The 19,810-nt window shown below is 41.1% G+C and overlaps 1 protein-coding gene across 6 annotated transcripts in view; it reads left to right on the top strand.

Moving 5' to 3' along the window:
* The window catches only part of PDE5A (phosphodiesterase 5A), a 105,462-nt gene that overhangs the window by 43,733 nt on the left and 41,919 nt on the right, over positions 1-19,810 (top strand). For 2 of the 6 annotated variants that reach the window (XM_064711634.1, XM_064711635.1), the window contains exon 1: positions 11,722-12,004. In XM_064711634.1, the coding sequence (XP_064567704.1) occupies positions 11,901-12,004 (104 nt within the window). In that variant the 5' untranslated portion in view covers positions 11,722-11,900. Of the gene's footprint in view, positions 1-5,081; positions 5,185-11,721; positions 12,005-12,782; positions 13,000-13,186; positions 13,373-15,190; positions 15,451-19,810 lie in introns of those variants that run through there. The other 4 variants (XM_064711640.1, XM_064711637.1, XM_064711639.1 and 1 more) reach the window with 4 other exon arrangements.

Here is a 19,810-nt window from a genome sequence, read left to right on the forward strand (position 1 = left end):
TTACTTGTAATTAAAAACAACCTGAGAACTTCTGCTGTTTACAGAAACAGGCTGTGAGAATTTTACTCCTCACAGCTGCCTTCTAAGCCATTTCTGAAAAAATCTCCAACACTTTCCTACCAGCCTGACAGCAATGCTGAGGAGGAGCAGGGACATGGCAGTGTGCTGTGGGACTGGCCTGAGGGTCCCAGCTTTTACTGGGGAGGTTTAGTCAGCCGCAGCAGAAGTGTGGTACTGAGAAGAGAAGGATGCCACTGCAGCCTCCCCTTTCTGCTGGGCAGTGCAGCTGCCAGCATGGGCACATTAAAGGCTCTTTGAAGAGCGAGCTGTGCACTGTGCTCTGTGGGTAACGATCTCTGCCCCAGCACTGACAGATCAATTCCTTTCAAAGCACATTCAAACTCTCACATGCAAATAAAAAAGCTTCTTTAACTTCTGGGATATATACTTTCCAAGGAGGAATTTTAATGCAGTGTGCACATATTATTTCCTACGAGATTCATGGAGATACAATTTACAGAGATAAAGACAACAGTATTAACTATGCATTAACCTCAAGTCCCTTTTGTATGAATTTCTGTGTCATCCTGGTGTGTCAGACATCTGTGAACGATTCTGCCAAAGCTCTGGAAGCTGGCTTGGAACTACCAGGCACCAGGGAAAGCATCTGTGCTCAGGACAGCAGGGTGAATGAATGGTGCTGCTCCTCTGCCTGCGGACCCCAGGCCATGCCAGCTGTTTGACAGGATGAACTGGAAGGCAGATCAATGAGATGCTCTGTGACAGAGGCCATGGCACACTCCCAAACCAGTTTTTCTCCTTTCACTCCCCAGCTTTTATGCACTGCTCATATTGCTTCAGTTATTTAACTTCTTTAATCTGATAAACATTAATAAAGAAGCAAGTTCTCCTCCCAGCACTGAATTTTTTAATAATTTCTTTAGGCAGTGAGCTTACAGTCTGTTCCTTTGCCAGGGTCAGACAGCTCAGATTACACAGCCACCTTCCTGCATTAGCACCCAGGGGTTTATGGAGAAAGTTTCTATTCTGCTTTGTAGTCAGTGAAAATCAACAGGACTGGCAGCACAACCAGCTTTGTTGTAATGACCTGTTCTGAAGAGAACATTGTTGTTGATTACTCAAATGTTTTTACCTTTAATGGTTTTCTTTAAATTGCTTCATTTCATTGTGTTGTGTTTAGCTCACTGGAGCTCACTAATCTGCTCAACTGAGGAAAAAAAAGTATCAGTTGTATTTTTCTCATTTTTGAAATAAAAACAGATTCAAACGACCCATTTTGCCAACAAGGAAGAACATAAATATTAACAAAGATTATCTCACCATTTTGAAGGCATTTTCTTCTCTATTTACAGCTCCTTTTATTTGAGCTCCATGAACATTTGGGTGGGCAAAGCTGTGTTGGCATGAACAATACAGAGAGAGAATTTCAGGCCTGTAACAGAGAGTTGCTATCTCTGAATTAGATTCTTGATTAAATAAACCACATTTTGACAGCCTTAGAGTTGCCTTTTAAAGGTCAAGACATTCATCCAGAGAACAGAAACACCCTGTACAAAACACAAAGCCTGGTCCGTGTCCCAAGGACCTTTTTAAGCACCACAGATCTGTGAACAGAAGACAGTGAGATCAAAAGGGGAGCAACAAACCAGAAGCAGCAGCACGGTCAGATAATGATGGCTGTTGCTATTGACTTGTGTCTGAGTGCTGCCAAAGAAGAGGGAGATGTGAACAGGACAGGGTATTTTGCTCTTGCACAAGATGTAAGGCATTTGCAAGTGCTGGTGACGATAAGAGCAAGAACAAAAGGGAATATGGTGAAATGTGGTGAGGACACCAGACACACCAGAAAAGAACTTGACTCTAGAGCTGGAAGCTGCAAGGTCGACGTGCAGAGGGACATTTCTCCAATTTCTTCCAAAAGAAACTAAAACTAAGAGGGCAAAATTAGGCAAGGTAACAAAGTTATGCTGTCTCCACACTCTTCTTGCAAGTAGTGGGTAAGATGTAAGCAGGGGAAAAGGAGCAAGAGAGCAGACAGAGTCCAGCCTGAAGCAAGAGAGCTGCTTGCTCTGGGAGCATCAGAATAAACCCAGCTGCATTTTTTCTATTTGTACTTTTTGGCTGCCAAGTTTTTAATATTAATTATGCTAATATTAATCATATTAACACCTTCATGGGACTGCTGGTTCTCTGCTGCCTGGATGCTGTCCCCTCCTGAGGTGGTCACTGATACCCTGACTCTTGATGAAGGCATGAAAACGCTGTCTCTTCTCAACAGGACACCTCTTTTTCTTGGAGGTGCTCACAGTACTTTGCTACATTTATCTTTCCACTAGATGTGCTTGATGAATTTGAAGGGTCCTGGAGTTACAGGAACTGATAGAGTCAAACACACAGATAAACACACAATCTGAAAGATATTTCAGATATTTCACCTCCATCTTTTTTAATTACATTGTAGTAAGAGCTTCAGAAATTATTTTATTTTATATTACTATTCATGAGCACAACTCTTCTGAAACAGCAAGAATCCTGGGGGAATTATAAAAAAAAATAAATAAGAAAGAAGGTCTGGTTTTGAATGAGGGAGGATGTTTCGATCCAAAGCTTTCCTACTAAGATATGAAGGGACCAAACTGTCCTAAAGCTTTGAGCTCCTTGGAATGAAAAGCAGCTGGAACGTGCAGGGACCCCTGAAGCAAGTAAGGCCTGTTAGCAAATGGAAACAACAGCACTGTGCATGTTTCAGCTCCATGCTCAGCTGGGCTAGATCTGTGGTAAAATCTACTTTCTGCAAGCTTTTGTGGCTGGAAAGCACTTGGGAGAACTTGCAGTGTTCACTTTCAGTTTTACCAGCTTGTTTAAGAACAACTTGTATTTATTTCCTTTCCTTATTAGTAATGATAAACATCATAGAATTCCAGTTCCTGTTCCTTTTGTTTCTATAGACATATTTATATCCTTTTTTTGTTATACACTTTTCATTCTAAATAACTCAACCTCCAGCAAGCAATAGAATTACAAAATTACAGGAATGCTAAAATTTGTTTTACCTGGTTGCAATATTAAACTCCATGTATCAGTTAAAATGAATATTAGTCCATAGAAAATCAACATCTTTCAACCTCACAAAAAATTCAAAACCACCAAGAAGACTGATTTAGCTTTGTGTTGTTTTCTTCCTTTTGATGTACAGTTCTGTATTCCCTTACCTCCCCCGAGTACTTTTAAGTAGCAAAACAAGGTCAGACTTTTATTCCCACACAGAGATCAAGAAATTAAGAGTCAGACACGAAGTACTTAGAAGGAAGAGCTCTGATTTATCTCCTACAAACTAACAAAAATATTTTGCCTAAGACAGAAATGCTGGAAGGATAAATCAATCCACATCTGAAAGACAGAGAGCAGATTAAAAGAAGACATAAATGTATCAAAAGAGCTGCTCTGGTCAATTGGCAATGACATGTTTGGTTTCCTTTACACTGAAAGAATCTGTGGTGGCAAATGCTTCCTGATTTACTCTGGGTTTTCACGGCCTTAAAGTAAAAGCAGAGGAAAAGATGGGATTTAAGGGCCTGAAGTAGCTGTTTTCCTGTTAGTACAGAATGCAGTCCTGTCAATACAAGTTTAATCAGCTGTGAGGTTTTCCTCACAAAACTCATAATTCAGCTGCCACAGAAAAAATAGATGTTGGCAGCTCTAATCAAAAGGCACACACTGCAAATTCTGATAACACAGTATGAATGAATCTGAAGTCTGTATAAATGTACTGAAGTCCAGTATTGCAATACTTCTCTGTCCATGCTTTTACCTGGTAATGTTACTATACTGGAAGCGTGTAGGCAGCCTAAAATTCTCATAAAAACCAGAAACTCTTCTACATCTACAAACAATGGAAAGCAAAATGGCAGAGATATGTCCCTCACTCGCAAAATCCTGCTTTTCAGTCCATTTTGCACCTCTGTCACCCAGTCTCACATGGAAAGGAGGAAACCAGCAGGGAATATGTATGTGCTCAGTGCAGGATGAACTGAGGAGCCAGGCTGCAGCCTTCAAGCACTCAGCTGTCCTCACAGGCTGGCCCATGCTGTGTCCCTTTTCATTTCCTCAGGGGTGCTCATATTTCTATTTGAGCTATGAGAACACCACACAAACCTGTTTCCACATAAACATTTTACTCTGGAAATAAATAAAATTAAAATAAATTCAATAAGCTCAAATAAAAACTGGGGTTTTTTTCAAGGTTCTAAAAAGAGACCAGGCTTAGAAGCCGGAAATCAGGAATGTCAGGCACAACTGGTAGTTCACAAGCAGCTGGAAGAAGTTTTAGGCTCATCAAGAGCCTCCTTAATATTGTTCCATATTGGAACACTTTAGCAAAATTATGTGCTTTTTTCCATCCTGCTGCCCCCATATTCCTCACTCTTTCTGGCAGCTTTCTTCTCACACAGTTTGATTCTGCCCTGCTTTAAAATCTGCAGTGAATGCCTAAAAATGGGGTGCCACAGCAGTGCACAGGCAGGGCTGAACCAGTTACTTGTTTTTGGGGCTGAATGGCTGAGGTTCTCCTTCACCATGAACCCAGGGCAGCAGATTAGGCAGCCACCAGTGAGGTGCACGCTGTTTTCAGATGCTCACAGCATCCATTTGGGAGCAGAAGTGCCAAATGAAGTCTGCCACATTGCTGACACAACTCCCCCTGCCTCTCCTAGGACCTGGTGTAAGCTGCCAGAAGTGAGTGTGGAACCCTCATGGCTGTAGAAAAATAGATTAAAAATCAGCTCCCTGTTGATTCAGAAGACTAAACGTAATACTAAAACCGAGGGACTCATTTGATGTCATTTCAGCTGTGACAGAAACTTTTTCTACAACCTAAGTGAAATCCCATAAACTTTCTATTTTGCTATAGCTACCTATAGTACAGTACGAGTGACAACTATTTCTGTCCTCACTGATCTAATGGAGGGACAAAAATTAATAAAAAAGCTCATAGATGATGCAAATGATATTTGGATTCCAACAAAAATGGATTTAATTCATCCCTTGCATTGGTTTTACAGCCTCACATGAAGTACCAACTATGCTAAGGGCTGCAGAAACACATGGCCATGGAAAGCCCCTGCCTCAGAAACTTAACAGTGTGCAACCTGCCAGTGATGAAATGTAAGTAGCAATCTCAGAAATAGTGATAAGTACCACAGTTATTGTGATAAGTGATTGTGAAACCAAAAAATTCCCATAAAATTCTCATAAAACAAACTCTTGTACAACATTAACAAAGGAAAGCAAAATGGCAAAGAGATATGATGTCCCCCACACAAAATCCTGCTTTTCAGTCTGTTTTTCACCTTTGTCACCCAGTCTCACATGGAACCAAATGTGAAAAGCTAGGTTCTTATCACAATTTGGACCCAGCAGCTACTGTAATACTCACTAATTTCCTGAGAAATACAGCTTCACTTCTCCAGGAAGGCAGGGTGATGCTGACCCCATGCTATTTGATGGGAGAATCTAAAAATCCATTTCATTGTTTTGCTCTAATAGTTTTCTTCTTTTATTTACCAGAGAGAAACTAGTTACCACATATCAAAGGGTTTTGATAGCCCCAGGTATTCACATCAGCCAAAGCTTTAAAAAAAAAAAAAAGAGATGAGAAGGAATGAATAGGCATTTCATTTCCCCACAATGAACTGTGGGGAAAACCTCTCCATGAGCCTGCTGATGATTTGGGATCAGCAATGGTACATTGTGAATACTCTCATTCAGATTCCCTTGGCCAAACGAACATCAACACCACAGATGTCTCTGGGGATAGGTATGAAAAGTGAAGGAGAACATGGAAGGATCCTGACTGGGCCATACCCCTCCAAAAAAAAAAAATCAAATGGGGTAGTCAGAAATGGACACACTCCTGTTTAACAACCTCTTTTCAGTCTGGCTGTTCTCATACATTTTCTTCTTGAGTATAGTTAAAATTCTATACAAACCCTCCATATTCATTTAGCAGTGCTGCAGTGAGCCTTAGTTACAAATTAACCTCTTATACATTTTCCTTTCACATTGTTCAGAACAGTGAAAATTTAGTGGTTGTAGCTTTAGGTTATAATATCAATGTTATACATAAATAAACTTTATTCACTGTATTTACTGTTCAATTTTTTTGTTGCTCTTCCACAATGAGAGATTAACATTTTCCTTCAATACCAGAATATGTCTGTGCATTCCTAAAATCTCCTAAAAACAACTTTTAGGTCCACTGTGTAATACTTCACCAGCTCTGCGCCCCTAAAATATTCCTCATGCAATTCATTAAAGAAGAAATTCGTATGTTCACTACTAAGATTCCAAAATGTCAGAACTAAAATAACAGCAGGTATGAACCCTAAACTTAAACACTAAAAGATAAAATTAAAAAGAACCAAACAAAGCAAAAGATGTCTTGAAATTCCACATAAGATCCTCAAGACAGAGGAGAAGCAAACATTGTTCCATTATTTAATAAGGAAATTGCAGATCATTTTGCCTGACATCAACGTCAGGGAAACTGATGGAGAGGCTGGTACAGGAAGAAATCAGTGTACAATGAAAGGATGATAGTACAATTAACGCCAGTCTACACAGAAAATTAGTTTTGTCAGGAATAAAAAAACCTGCCTATTTTCCCATGAGACCATGAATTAGTTTGATAAAGTAAACTCCTGTAAGATTTCATTAGGGCTTTGGCTCACAAGTCTACAGGGCTTTTGATGAAAGCCCCAGCAATGTATACCATCAGTCTGGTCCACACTAAATGGACCCAAATCATACTGAATGATCTGAACAAAAAATATAAAATTATTGATGGAAAAAGCTGCAAATTACAAAAAGTTATAGAGATATAAATAACATGAAGGGCAGACCCTTAATATAGAGCAATTAAGAATACTTAGTGAGGTCTGGCCTATATTTTAACATAGAGAAATCTACGTTTTTCATTAAAGGGACAAATAAAATCTTATTTAAAAGATAGAAAATTATTTTTGAAAAGGAGTTACTGTGAAAGAAAGAAATAGTACTAATAGGTCCAAGCAGACACATTCCCAGGACAAAGTGTAGGCAAAATTATTCTTATTACCCAAGGTGGAATCAACCACGACACAGGAATTGGTGCTACTACACCTCTCTGTGGTTTCAAAAAGATCATTACTGGGAGAATGTACCGAAGAAAGAGCTCCAGAAACCCGAGGGTTTTACTGAGAGAAATGATACTTATTTGTGATGATAGAGGGCCTTCAGAAACTCCAGTTGTTAGATTAATGCGTGAGAAGTTCAACAAAGATCTGTGATATATGAGTACAGAAACAGAAGAGTGAGCGCCCAAATTGCAGTGGTATGTACTTGAAAAAAATCGGACTAATTTTTCATTTGTATCATTTGCCACTGAATCTCCATCTCCAAACAACCACAACTAGAAAACAAGCCCCTTATAATTTGAGTCAATATTATCTGTTAGACTAGGTATAAACCAAACACTTCAATTTGAAATCACAATTACTAGTAAAAGTACTAGTAAGAGCAACTGCTAATTGAAAATTACTAAGTAAAAGCTAAGAAACTCTTTAAAAATAAGCTAAGTACCATTGTAAATGAAGAAAGAGTTTGATATGCCATTGATAAGGGCCTGGAATGAATCTGCCCTACATATTTCCTACTTACCCTCCATCTCCCAAGCAAAATCCACCAAACCCTATGCATCCATTATTCACCTACATTTTCACCTACCTGCATCAAATCCAGTTATTTCCCAGTGATCAAACCCTATCACAGACCAGTGTCCTTCAGCAGCCCTGCACTCAGCTTGGCCAAGTACACATTGCATGACAGGCACAGAATTCAGCTTGATTAAATTGGAGATGTATTGCAAGCACAGGATGAAATTAAAAATGTTCAAGAGCAAGAAAATGCAGTTAGGCAGAGGTGAACTAGAGGCAGCACCTGAGTACATGGGAAGTGTATAAAAAAGGGAACAGAGAGGAAAGAAGTCAACAACATCAGGCTGTTGCCAAGAAGGCATGAGCAAGGGTGATGGTATTAACAGGAACAGAGCTTGCAAGGAACCCAAAATATTCCTTCCACTTAATTGGGATTTGACCTGTGTTCAGATGGATTACTTATTCCTAGCTTGCTGAGATACTGCAGGAATGGGAGAGACGATCTAGGGAATGCCCAAAGAGAAAATTAATGATCAGAGGGCTGGAAAGCATGATGATCAAGGAAGAACTGAAAGATGTGGCACTACTTAGCTTAAAGGAGAGAAGGCTGAGAAAAGAGACTTGCTAACAGCTTTCCATCTTATCCTGAGACTTCCAATAGGAATCAGAAAAAGTTAAAATTTGAGCAGACTGATAGATTTACATATCAAATGCTAATATGTCAAACTCAAATCCTAACTTACATTTTTCAGGAGATAAAGTCTGACAGTGTTTTCCAGACAAATATCCATGTATTAAAAACAGCTTTGAGAAGGTGCTGCTTTCCTGACGTGAACAATAATTTTGCCTGGTACTTTGATTGACGCAAATGCTCAGTCACATTTAAATCAAAATAGGAGGAAGCTACTGTTTTCCATGGCTTCCTGTAGGACATATGCACTGTTATCCCAGAGGAGAGGGCAGGTTATGCAATTGCTGAGCAGCTCTGGGGAAACATTTCCAGCAATTATTTGGAAAGGACTGAGAGAATAAATTTATAAGACCTTCTCATCATTTAGTGTTTTCATCACTAAATAACTATTAGATGTTAAATGAATTGAATTTTGGTTATTATTTCACTCTCCTTATGCAACAGAATGGAAGGAGAATGGAAACTTGCCACACTAGTATTAGGATTCTTCCACTGCATATGTGTGAAAGCGCTGGCTAATAAAGAATTGGAATAGTTTCCTCTGCCTTATCATATTCTAGCCTCACTGGCCATATAGTACAGTCCTAAACTTGATTTAGGAGCCAAAATGGACCAACTGTTTTCCAGATTTAAGAGATGGTAGAAAGACAGCCAATCCCCACTTCATAGCAAAGCTAAATGCTGCTCCAATTCATCTAATGAATAAGGCAGGCAAGTTAACAATGTTGACATCTGAAACGTTGTTTTTTTCTCTTTTAAAGGGAAATTAAATAGAATTATATTACTTTCAAATGAATTTAAATAAATATAGAGTTCTTTGAGCATAAATTATCACATAAATACTTTTCCTCTGGTTACATACTTCCTTATTATTCTTACTAATTATCCTGAGTTAGCAGAATTTCTAATTTATGTGCCTTGAGCATACAGACAACAACCCCAGTTTTTAATCTCCTTACATGACAATATTCGCAAAACATCAGATGAAAGATTTCAGCCAAATAATTTTTCCATCCACTAGTCCTGCAATAGCATGGCCTACTGATGGAAAAGCTTCCTGGCTTCAACACTGAGCTGCTCTCAGGCAGCTTCTAAACTTGAACTGGACATTTTTATTTGTGTGACATTACTACAAGCCCTTCTCAGGTTTAGAGCTACTCCACATCAATTCTATCCTCTGAGCTCTGGAAACAAACTGGAAAGCTGGGAGAGAGCTAAGATACACGGAGCTTTTTCAGAGCATTTTGGAAGCCAAAATTATGGAAGACTTTTTCCACTTTGACCATTCATTCTTTGTTATGCTTGGCCTTCATCCCCTCCTGTCACCCTGAAAATGAAAACAACATGTTCATTATTATTCATGGAAATTCATCGGATACGAGGAAGGCATCCCTTTTTCTCCCCCAGCTGTTCAGTTTTTATTTCTTTTGGGAAAGACTATGCTATTCTTTGCTTGGGTAGCAATCCTTTGAGCTGCTGCTTTGCCACTGAGTTCAGCACTGACCACCAGGAAGATGATCATTTGCATTGGCTTCACTGATTCTTATCTGCAGGCTTGATAGGGGCCCCAGCAGCTGCAGCCACAGTCCCAGTTCCTTGTGGCACCGAGTACAGGGATGCTGGATGCACCTCAGCTGGCCTGGTATTTAACTGTACATGTTTACAGTGCTCCTTGGTGCAACCTCTGCTCCTGACTGGGGCCTACTGGATGTTACCACAGGATAAATGCTTATTTCTATTAGTGCTACTCCTAATTACATGAAATGAGATGCTATCTATTGCAGCTGACATAATTGCATTGACCATTACCTTGTTATTCTCCTATGAGACAGAGAGAAAATACTGTCCTACTTTTTAAATACTAGTAATTAAATTATATATTTGTATTTCTCCTTTTGTAAACAAACTCTTTCTGCTCTTAACAAAGAAGATATTTCCATGTGTTTGCTTCTTCTGCAATTGCTTTTTGAGACTGGATGAGCAGTACCATGATCAATATTCCATATGAGACCATTCAAGGAATGGCATTTCAGTTACTTATAAAATCTGCATTCTATAATTGCATGTTTTACATTGCTATTATACTTAAGCATTTTAACACAGTGTCATTTTCCAAAACTTCTGCCTAGCTTACGAGCTTTAACTGCCATGTCTACTGTAACCTCAGAACTCTTTTTCTGAAATGGTTAATGCAGAAATTTATGATTTACACAACGAGTTTATTTTATTCTTTTTCCTAACATACCACTCTTTGCAGGTTTTGGCACTAAACATCTGCTTCATTTATTGCCATGTTGTCTGTTTATGCAGTTTGCTTGGTAATTCTGCATTTCCCTGCTGAAGGCAAAGATTTGTCTTTGCCTTGAACAGCAGCTTGACTTGTGCTGCACGTAACTGGCTTATGCTTTACCTCCACATTTGCTCTCTGGTCACCATGCACAACATTTCCCCTGAGATCCTCTTTACAGCACAGTAATGTTCATGTAAAATCTCCCTTTCTGTGTGCCTCATATTACACACAAACTCTGACAGCCAAAAGATACACGTGTCCAAGTCAGTGCTACACAGAGATGTGACACAAAGACATAGAAGATAAAACTTTTCCCTCGAGCTCATGGATAGGCTCTGAATTCCTTCGCTGTGAAGCTCCTGCTCCAGCCCCTTCTCAAGCTGCAGAACCCCACCTCTCCACATACAGGAGACAGATCTCTGTATCAGAAGTCTACATACACCTGAAAGGGGGTTAAGAGCAGCAGAAAATATTTCATACAATAGCTCTCAATTGACTACAGAGGAGAATATTTTGCAGGACTCTGTAGATTCCCCTCCCCGGACACATTCTGCTATTTGTTATCTTACCTTCAAAGACACTGCACGTGTGGCAGCACAGGAAGCCATGGATATGCATTAGCCGTTGTGAAAGGTGCATTGTGAATGCAGAGAATAGATTACTATGAACATGTGCACGTGCACATCATAGAATTGAACTACAATACATGAAAGTGGTGCTCAGTGTTAACCAAAATTGCAGTCCCAGCTGTCTAATTTTGAGAAAGTAGGAGCTGTGCGTTGAGCATCCTCAAAGCTAGGCTGTGCTTATTCAGAGTCTAAAAGGGATCGAACAGCCGCACTGTAGGCATGAACGACTGTAAAACCAGGGGTTTAGTACTAGCATCCAGGCTGAGGTCTGTCAGAGATCACACACTGCCACCCGACAGCGGAACCCTCTAAAGCGACACTCGATCTGTCAAAAAGACACTTTTTCGAAGCAGGCGGGGCCGCGGTGGAGGTGGAGCCGGCTCTGCCCGCTGCGGGACCGGCGGCCGGGCCGGAGATGCGCTGGGGTGCCGCGGGCCGGGCTTCCTGCTGCCCGCGCACCTGGGAGCGGAGCGGGGGCGGGGGCCGGGAGCTCGGGGTACCGCAGCTGTAAAGCGGGCCGGGCCGGGCCGGGCCGGGCCGGCAGCCGCGGCGGGAGGCGGCAGGGCGGCGGCGGGAGCATGGAGCGCTGCTCTCCCCCCGCGCCGGAGCAGGAAGCGGTGGAAGCGTGGCTGGACGATCACGGCGACTTCACCCGCTCTTACTTTGTTAGAAAAGCTACGAGGTAAGACCGGAGCGGCGGCGGATAGAGGCAGTTCCTTTTTTACAGGAAAACCTCGCTCTCTTCCATTTCACTTTGCTGCCTCCAAAGAAAATAAAAAGAAGCGACTCCTACCCCACCCCCGCCGCCCCCGCTCTCGAAAGAGCAAGAACTGAAACCACCACGCAGCAGCTCCGTCCGGCTGCCACCGAAGGGCATATGCGGCGCTTCCCCGCCGGCTCTCGCCTTCAGCCGCCGGTTCGCGGCCGCTCTGCGGCGGGGAGCGCCCGCCCGGCACCGCGAGCTGCTCAGGGAAGCTGCCCCAGCCCCAGAGCTCCCCGTTCTGGGCTTGTTAGTTATTTATTTTGTGTTCTTCTCTGTTCAAAACAGACATGGTTAACTTCTCGTGAGTAGTGAGCAACTAGGCATTTCCCCGCCCTGCGAAGTAGGTAGAAGCCTCAAAGAGCATCTGATGTCTTTGGGGAGGGCGGGTTATGTCAGTGCTCTGTCATCCCAAAACAAAGGGCTGCTCTTCCAGGGCTCCGTCACCCTGTGAGTTCATCACCTTTTTTGACATAAGGGCGGCCCCCGCACCGAGGGCCACGGGTTAAGCGCTGCTGAGCCGAGCGCGGAGTATTCGAGACCGGAGCTCCGCCCGAGGAGGGGGCTCAGGAGCCCGTCCAGTGGGGAGAGCGCCTCTGGGACGCTGCGCCTTCCCCCGGGAGGGGAGGGAGGCAGGAGTGCAGCCCGGGCAGGGCGGCGGGCAGGGAGGGGATCGCTGCCCGGATGAGCGGGGTGCAGTCCGGGCAGGCAGAGATCGCTGCCCGGGGAGCGGGCGCGCTGCCGGCAGGGGGCGGCTCGGGGCCGGCGGGCGCCGCCGCTGCTCGGGGGCGGCCGCTCCGCGCTCGCCCCTTCTCGGTGCCGGTTCTTACGAAGAACCCAATATTGAGGACCTGAAGAGCTCGTCTGGGCATTTCCCCCCCTTGACTTGACATGCTGCCTTTTGGAGATAAGACGAGGTATTTGCTCACTGTTGTCACACACTTCAAAAGCGGGACTTCAAGTTGATTTGGAGTAAATTCGGCTATTTTTAGAAGTGGAGTCAGGTTTCCATTTTGAATATTTTCCGATAAACAAAGCCGTGGGGGTGCGGAGCCCGGGCGATCTGCACTCCCACGGTATATCTTAGCGGGAGCTCGGGTTAGTAAGTCCTGCGGTTGGCTCCTCGGACACGGCGCCTCCGCGGGCTCGCTGCGCTCCCGCTCCCTAGCCGCTCGCACCATCTGCTCGCCGCTGTTGATTTGCTTCTTCCCCGAGTCACTTGGCGGGGATGGGTGCATTCTGAATGAGGTTTTGCTGCTGCTGCTGCTCCTCTCTGCATGGGATGGGGCGGTAAGAAGAGAAATCCCCATTAATAATTGACTCGCAGAGAGCTAGAAAGCTTCAGGGGTCACCTGCTCGCTTGTGACCATCTGTTAGGCAGTCCCCTTTCTGCTGCTGCTGCTCTCTTAGGTTTATTCAACCGGGGGGGGGGGAAAACCTTTAAAATGTTTTTTAAATGTTGATTTTTTTTTTTAAGGCTGTACATTGGTGCACGATGCATAGATGGAAGTCGTTAACCTTGATGTTTGCTCTCCCGAGCACCAGTGCATGGTGTGGCACTGAAGGGCAGCTTGTTTGCCCAGGAAATAGGGTGCTAGCAGCTTTGAGTAGTAACATTTTCCTAGTTCAGCCTATCATGCTTCCTTTGGAAACTGGATGTAGTATTGAACAAATAGGAATGCTAATTAATAGTAACCACTGTGTCAGATTTGTTTTCCCCATGGGCAGGATGGGTTAGCTTTTTTTTTTTTTTTTCCACTCTGAGGCACAGTTTTGCGTTTGTGCCGTTCTGAGAGAGGCAGTACTTCAGACAAAACAATTCAGTGAGTCTCCGAGATGATAATGCCTCTGCAGTTAGAGAAGGGTTTGCAGAAACGCTGTGGACTTTTGAGCCCTCGCTTGGCAACAATTCTGTGATGTTTCTGAAATGACGGAAACATTGCAATTGTCTCAAAACTCTCTTCTCTGCTGTCTTGCATAGAATGTTCTTTGTCCTTATTGTGTAAATAGAAAACTATATATAATAAGGAATATCTCTGTTATATGTAAGTTTGCATTTAGAAAGACAAGTGACAAATTACTTCACTGCATGTTGATACAAAGATGGTAACATGTAGAGCTGAGTGGTTTGAAAGAACAGTTGTACTTTTTAAAGAGGTTTAGTGTTCCACTTGGTAGTGTTATTTGGGGCTTGAAAAAAGAAAATCCTAGCATCTAATACTGTGCTTTGTTTTAGCTGAATCTTTGCAGTGCAGCAAACACTGAACAAAGACTATGCTGTTAATGTTTTGCTACTTAGCATTATATTTACTCTCTCAAGTAAAGCAGGGTTCCCTGAACTAGTTTCAACACTTTTCTAATCATAATTTACTGCTTCTCTTTTTTTTGTTTTGTTTCATAATATGCCAAAGTTCTCACAGGTCCTGGAAGCAATAGACCAAGAAGTTAATGTGGTGTTTTGCAGAGCATGGAGGCATATTCAGCTGCATGTTGTGAGGCACAATTGCTAAGGGATAAAGATAGTTTCTGTATCTGTTTCTCAAATATTTCTACATAGGAATAGGAAAAGATCACCTGCTCCATCACTTTTGACTGCATAATACAAGCTGTTTCCACTCACATTAATGAGCTTTGAGTTAGAACCTAATTTAGAAATTTTATAATGAGTTTGAGTAGTTAATATATTTTTTCTGCAATTAATTAATTCCCACTGTGTTTGATATGGTAGTTCTGTTGGTAATTTCCAGACACAAAGAAGTTTTAATTAAGTGTCTAAAAAATACCTAGAAGATGTATGCTTTGTGATTTTTTTAAGTATGGGGTTAGGGTTATCATCTCATATAATTGAATAGTTGCCTCCTGATCCAGTTTGCATAGGGCAGTTTTATATTAGTATCCATTGTTGTGGTTTGAATAAAAAATGTATTTTCTGGCGAGGTGGCACTTTAAAAGCTGTTTCTTTCTATTCACAATATGTTCATAAAGTGACAATTGTTGGAGTCACTGTGCTCCCCAGCCCATGTGCTGGCTTCTTGGAGAGAAGGGCTGCAGGTTGTCAGCTTAACAAGTGTGCACCTGTGTTTCTCTCTCCCCTCCGATGTGTTGCAGAAGATGAGCACATTCCAAGGGCTCACACCTTGTATTTTGATCTGCAATGCCTCGGGGCTGGCAGTGGCTGCAGGAAGGCCACATCCCGGCCTCATTCCAGGCTGGGCTCCCTTTATGGATATTGTCCGATAAAACTGCGCGGATTGACTTCCACGGGAGCAGTGCGAGGCTGCAATCCTACACGCCTGTAATCCAGGTGAATAGCTGGAGTCCTCCCTCCTCTGAGGAGGTGAATGAACTGGGATCCCATGAGTAGGAAGGTATGAAATCAGATATTTATTACTTTATTTTGTACCAGGCAGGTGAGTGGCATGTGGAGGCAATAGAAATAGCTGTTATCTGTGAGGTGCTGTTCCAAGATGATCAAAGTGCAGCACAACAAAGGGGAAGTGTGTCACCGGCACACTCGGGGATGAATTTGGTTCACTCAGTGAGGCTGTGGTGGCTGACAAAGCTTCTGGCTGGAGAGTTTGGCACTGCACACCTAAGGGTCAAGAGTTTTTAAATGCCTTGCTCCTATGAAGTTGAAGCTTTTTTTCTTTTTTCCCTGTGTCTTTTTATTTTCCCCTTCCCAAAGTTTTAGAATTGCTTATCGTACTCCAGCTTCCCAGAAGCAGAAACATTTTCAAGTAAGGCGATTCTGCTTTGCTGCTGCAACTATGGTTGTTCTAACTAGATGATATAAAGGCATTATCTGCTGGGGTTTGGGTCACATTTATGGCTAAATTCATTAGCCTTTTTGTCTTTCTGAAGTTTTGTCTTTTTACATTCCTTTAAAAAAAACAATGCATGCCTTGCCATGCTATAACATCACACTTATTTCAACCCGCTATGGAATATTTTTGTACTTCTGACTTCCTGTTTGTCCCTGTTTTAAAAATATGGGAGTGATTCTTAGTGCTCTTTGCTCTCAGAAGCAGCAGACTGCCAAAACAGCAAAAGTAATTTTTTTTTTCCTCCCAATTGGAGGTAACTGTATTCTTACAGGCAGAATTTTACCTGATTCCCTAAATGTATGGTGTGCCGAAGATAAATTATTGATCCAAATCCTACATGCCCTTCCGTTGAAATAAGATTATTTTGTTATAAATACATCTTGTCTTATTAGCAGGTTTGAGAAATATTTACAAATGAATTAAGGTGAGGTTGTATTTGGAAAAATAAATGTTCTTAACAGTATGGTACTTCGCAGTACTTCCCCAAGGATTCCAGAACTGGTGTTTACTGGGAAACTGTGCTAAAATTCAGATATTGCATTACTTGAATATATCAATTACATTTATTACTTGGAGAAAACTCAAGCACAGTTTTTTGGGACTCTTTTTTTTCTTCTTGATGGCTGGTGGACAATCAATTTCTAGTGTGCTGCCTGCGGTACAGCATTAGTCAGGACATTTGCCTTCTAGTCTCTGTCTAGAGGGCTTTTAAAAATGTCTTTCAGTGTGAGCCAGCTATGTGAAGTTCAAGCTCCTAAATATTATGTGTCATATGTGTTCAGTGCATTGGTACTGCGTGTGTGCTTATTTTTTCTAATTGAATTAAATTTCTGATTTTCAAAGATAAAGCTATTGGATGTTTTCTGCACTGAAATGTGCTGTAGCCTGTGTTTTTTCTTTAAAAGGTGTTGCATACCAAAAAAAGTAATAATCCTAAAAATGCACAGGTATGAACTCCTATAAGCACTCCTAACATAAGCTTGGTGAGTAGACAGTGGGCTTTGAAGTTCCATGATTGAAGGACCCCAGTAGCTTTTGTGGAGGCACAGAATCCTGTGCAGATAGTTGGGATCTGCTGCAAGGGGACTGGATTTTCTAAATTACCCAGTGTAAAGCATTAATGAGAGGGCTGCAGACCCACTGATTCTTGGGACCACAGCTTGAAACCCACAGGAAGCAGTGGTGTTAAATGCAGGGGGTCAGAATATTTTCTCCCACTTACTTGGTTTTATTGGATGTTTACCAAGCTTTTCTGAGATCTAAGTACAGGAAAAAAAAATCAATTTCTGTTTGAGTCTTGGAAAGTTTTCTTGTTGGTATAATGATGCTCATAGTTATCCCACTTATAAATAATGTATCAATATCCTTCCTTATGCCTTTCATGATAACAGCAAAGCTTTAAGATGCTCCCAAAATATTTTAACTACTGATTCAGGAAGCTGAGGAATGTTACCAGTATTCACCTAGTTGCAAATGTGATTGACTACATCTGGCATTTGTTGTTGGAAATAGTGAGGTGAAAGCTGGAGTATTTTGGAAACAATCTTTAAAACAGCAATTACTGTAGACTGAAGAAATTGTCATTTGAGAAATGATAAGTAACCACTTACTACCGAAGAAATTGTCATTTGAGAAATAAGTAACCACTTAGTAGGAATTTACATCTTAAATTCCCCCAAAGCTCTAAACTGAACTCCTACACAGTATCTTTGGTATGGTGATGAACAAGTCAGCAGAAACTGTGAGTGGCTACAAGGAGAATGTGCTTTCCCTCAGTTCCACTTGCCCTGTGCAATAAAGAAACAAATGGGTGTGCACATTAATTAAAATACACTGGTGAGTCTTAGAGTATGGGTAGAAAATAAGATGGGGCAAACCACTCTGACAGTTTTTGCCTCTTTCTGTTTCAGGCTAAGCATTACCATATTACAGTGCTTTTGATCTTTTGATCTCCTCTGCAGGAGACTCAAGAAAGTTCAACAGCTTTCTTTGATTTCTAAGTTATTGGGTTATTCTGTATTGGGTATCTGCTGAAGAACCCTCATGTAAAGAGGATATAGGCAATACATTCCTGACGTGAACTAATATGCTACCACCTACTTTCATTTTCACCCTTAAATTGTTTTGGTTGTGTCATGGAAAAATACAGTTAAAAAAGCACAGTATAGAAGTATTTCTTTTCCTTACTAGAAAAGAAACATACATAAATTTATATAGAATGCTTTCTCATTTATATGATTGACTTGAAGAAAACTATATTTTAAAAAGGGCATTAAATACAGAAGGGGCTATTTGTAAACTGCCAGAAAAGAAGCCCTACTCAAATAGCCCTCATGTATAACACAATGAGTGTAATTTCACATTGGGTTTGGCATTGAAAATATCGCCACCAAGTATATTTGCTTAGTAAAATATGTGTATTTTCCACTTATTTGTGCATTATGTGCACTCACCCCAGCAGAGAGAGCCATCCCAGAGCCTCTGCACTTCAGTCATACTTCAACTCTGGTTTAGGAATTCAGGTGGAAAATAACCAGTGCTGAAGATTTATGTGAGGTCTCCAAGCACATGTTAACTTAACTCTTAATCCATTTTTCACTGAAATTACTGGTATTGTCTTACAGCTTTCCCAACAAAACCATTCGGTACCTAGTTATTGTTACTTTTTTTTGCTTTTTTTATGGGCTGGGAACAAGAAGCAAACATAGGGAGGAGAAATAAAGGTCAGGTTTTAGAATTTTGACTTTAATCCCTGAGGATTTATTTTGTCTTTCTTTATAGTGCAAGTAGAAAGTCTCTTTTGTGGAAGAAAGCTTTCTTGTAAAAAGTGAAGCTTGAAGTTAGGTTATTAAAGAAAACTTGAAAATAGCCAAGAATAGCCTATCAGTGTTAGTTTTCCAATTTGAATACTTTTGCTACAAGTAATAAAGCCACCTCTGCCTTCTATTTTTTTAAAAATGAGCATTCAGACAAGATGAAAATTTCATCGTTCTAAAAAGTTATTTCAGTCTCTCATGAGCATGGTTTGAATCAAGCGTTAATGTTCTAAATTAAGACCCGTATTCAAACAGAAGTCATTTGTGCCAATTGAAATGTTTAAAGCTAAATGTATGCTAATATATTTGACCAAGTTGTGCTAAAAAACTGGCACTGTTGTATTTCATATTCCAGAACTACTTGCCTACCACTGTGAGAAATGACACCTCCAGTAACTGTAATTGGGAGGGGTTTAAGGAAAAGCATCTAGTGTTTTGTTAATCTACTATTTTAGTCAGTTTGAAAACATTCCTTTTACAGTTTAGCCTGTTTGCTGTTTTCATCTAACGAGGCCTTATACAATTTCTTTAAATCTTTCCATTGCTAGAAAAGAGACAAAACCACTTAGAATGTGATTGTGAAATTGGAAATACTAGAAAGAAAATGGGAAGGCAAGTATAATAACCAAGCAGCTTTGTATTTCAAACTGCTTTGCTAAAACTGAATAGTTTTGGAGTTTTTGCTAATGCTTTAAATGATTTCTGTGACTAAATTATGTCAAGATGCTGGAGAGAAATATTAAGACATCTAGTGGTTATTTAATGGAAGGCAATTGATAAAACAGTTATGAAGTTTAGCTTGAAATATTATTGATTCCAGCATTGTCAGGATTAGGCTACAGGAATTCAGCTGGCATTTTCTGGTAGGCAAGTTTGTAATCCCTCTCCTGAAGTGTTACCAATAAGTGCTGCTTTGAATGAAAAATTAGTAGAACAGTTTGGAGAAGCTAAAGCAACTACTAAAACATCATACATGGTAAATATGAGTGGTTTGTGAGTGACAGGGAAAACCGGGAATTATTTGCTGTTTCACTGAAAACTACTTATTACTGTGTTTTGTTATGGAACTGCGAGTGTTATGCATTCTT

This window comes from Zonotrichia leucophrys, chromosome 4 (assembly GCF_028769735.1).
Source record: "Zonotrichia leucophrys gambelii isolate GWCS_2022_RI chromosome 4, RI_Zleu_2.0, whole genome shotgun sequence".
Classification (NCBI taxonomy): Eukaryota; Metazoa; Chordata; class Aves; order Passeriformes; family Passerellidae; genus Zonotrichia; species Zonotrichia leucophrys.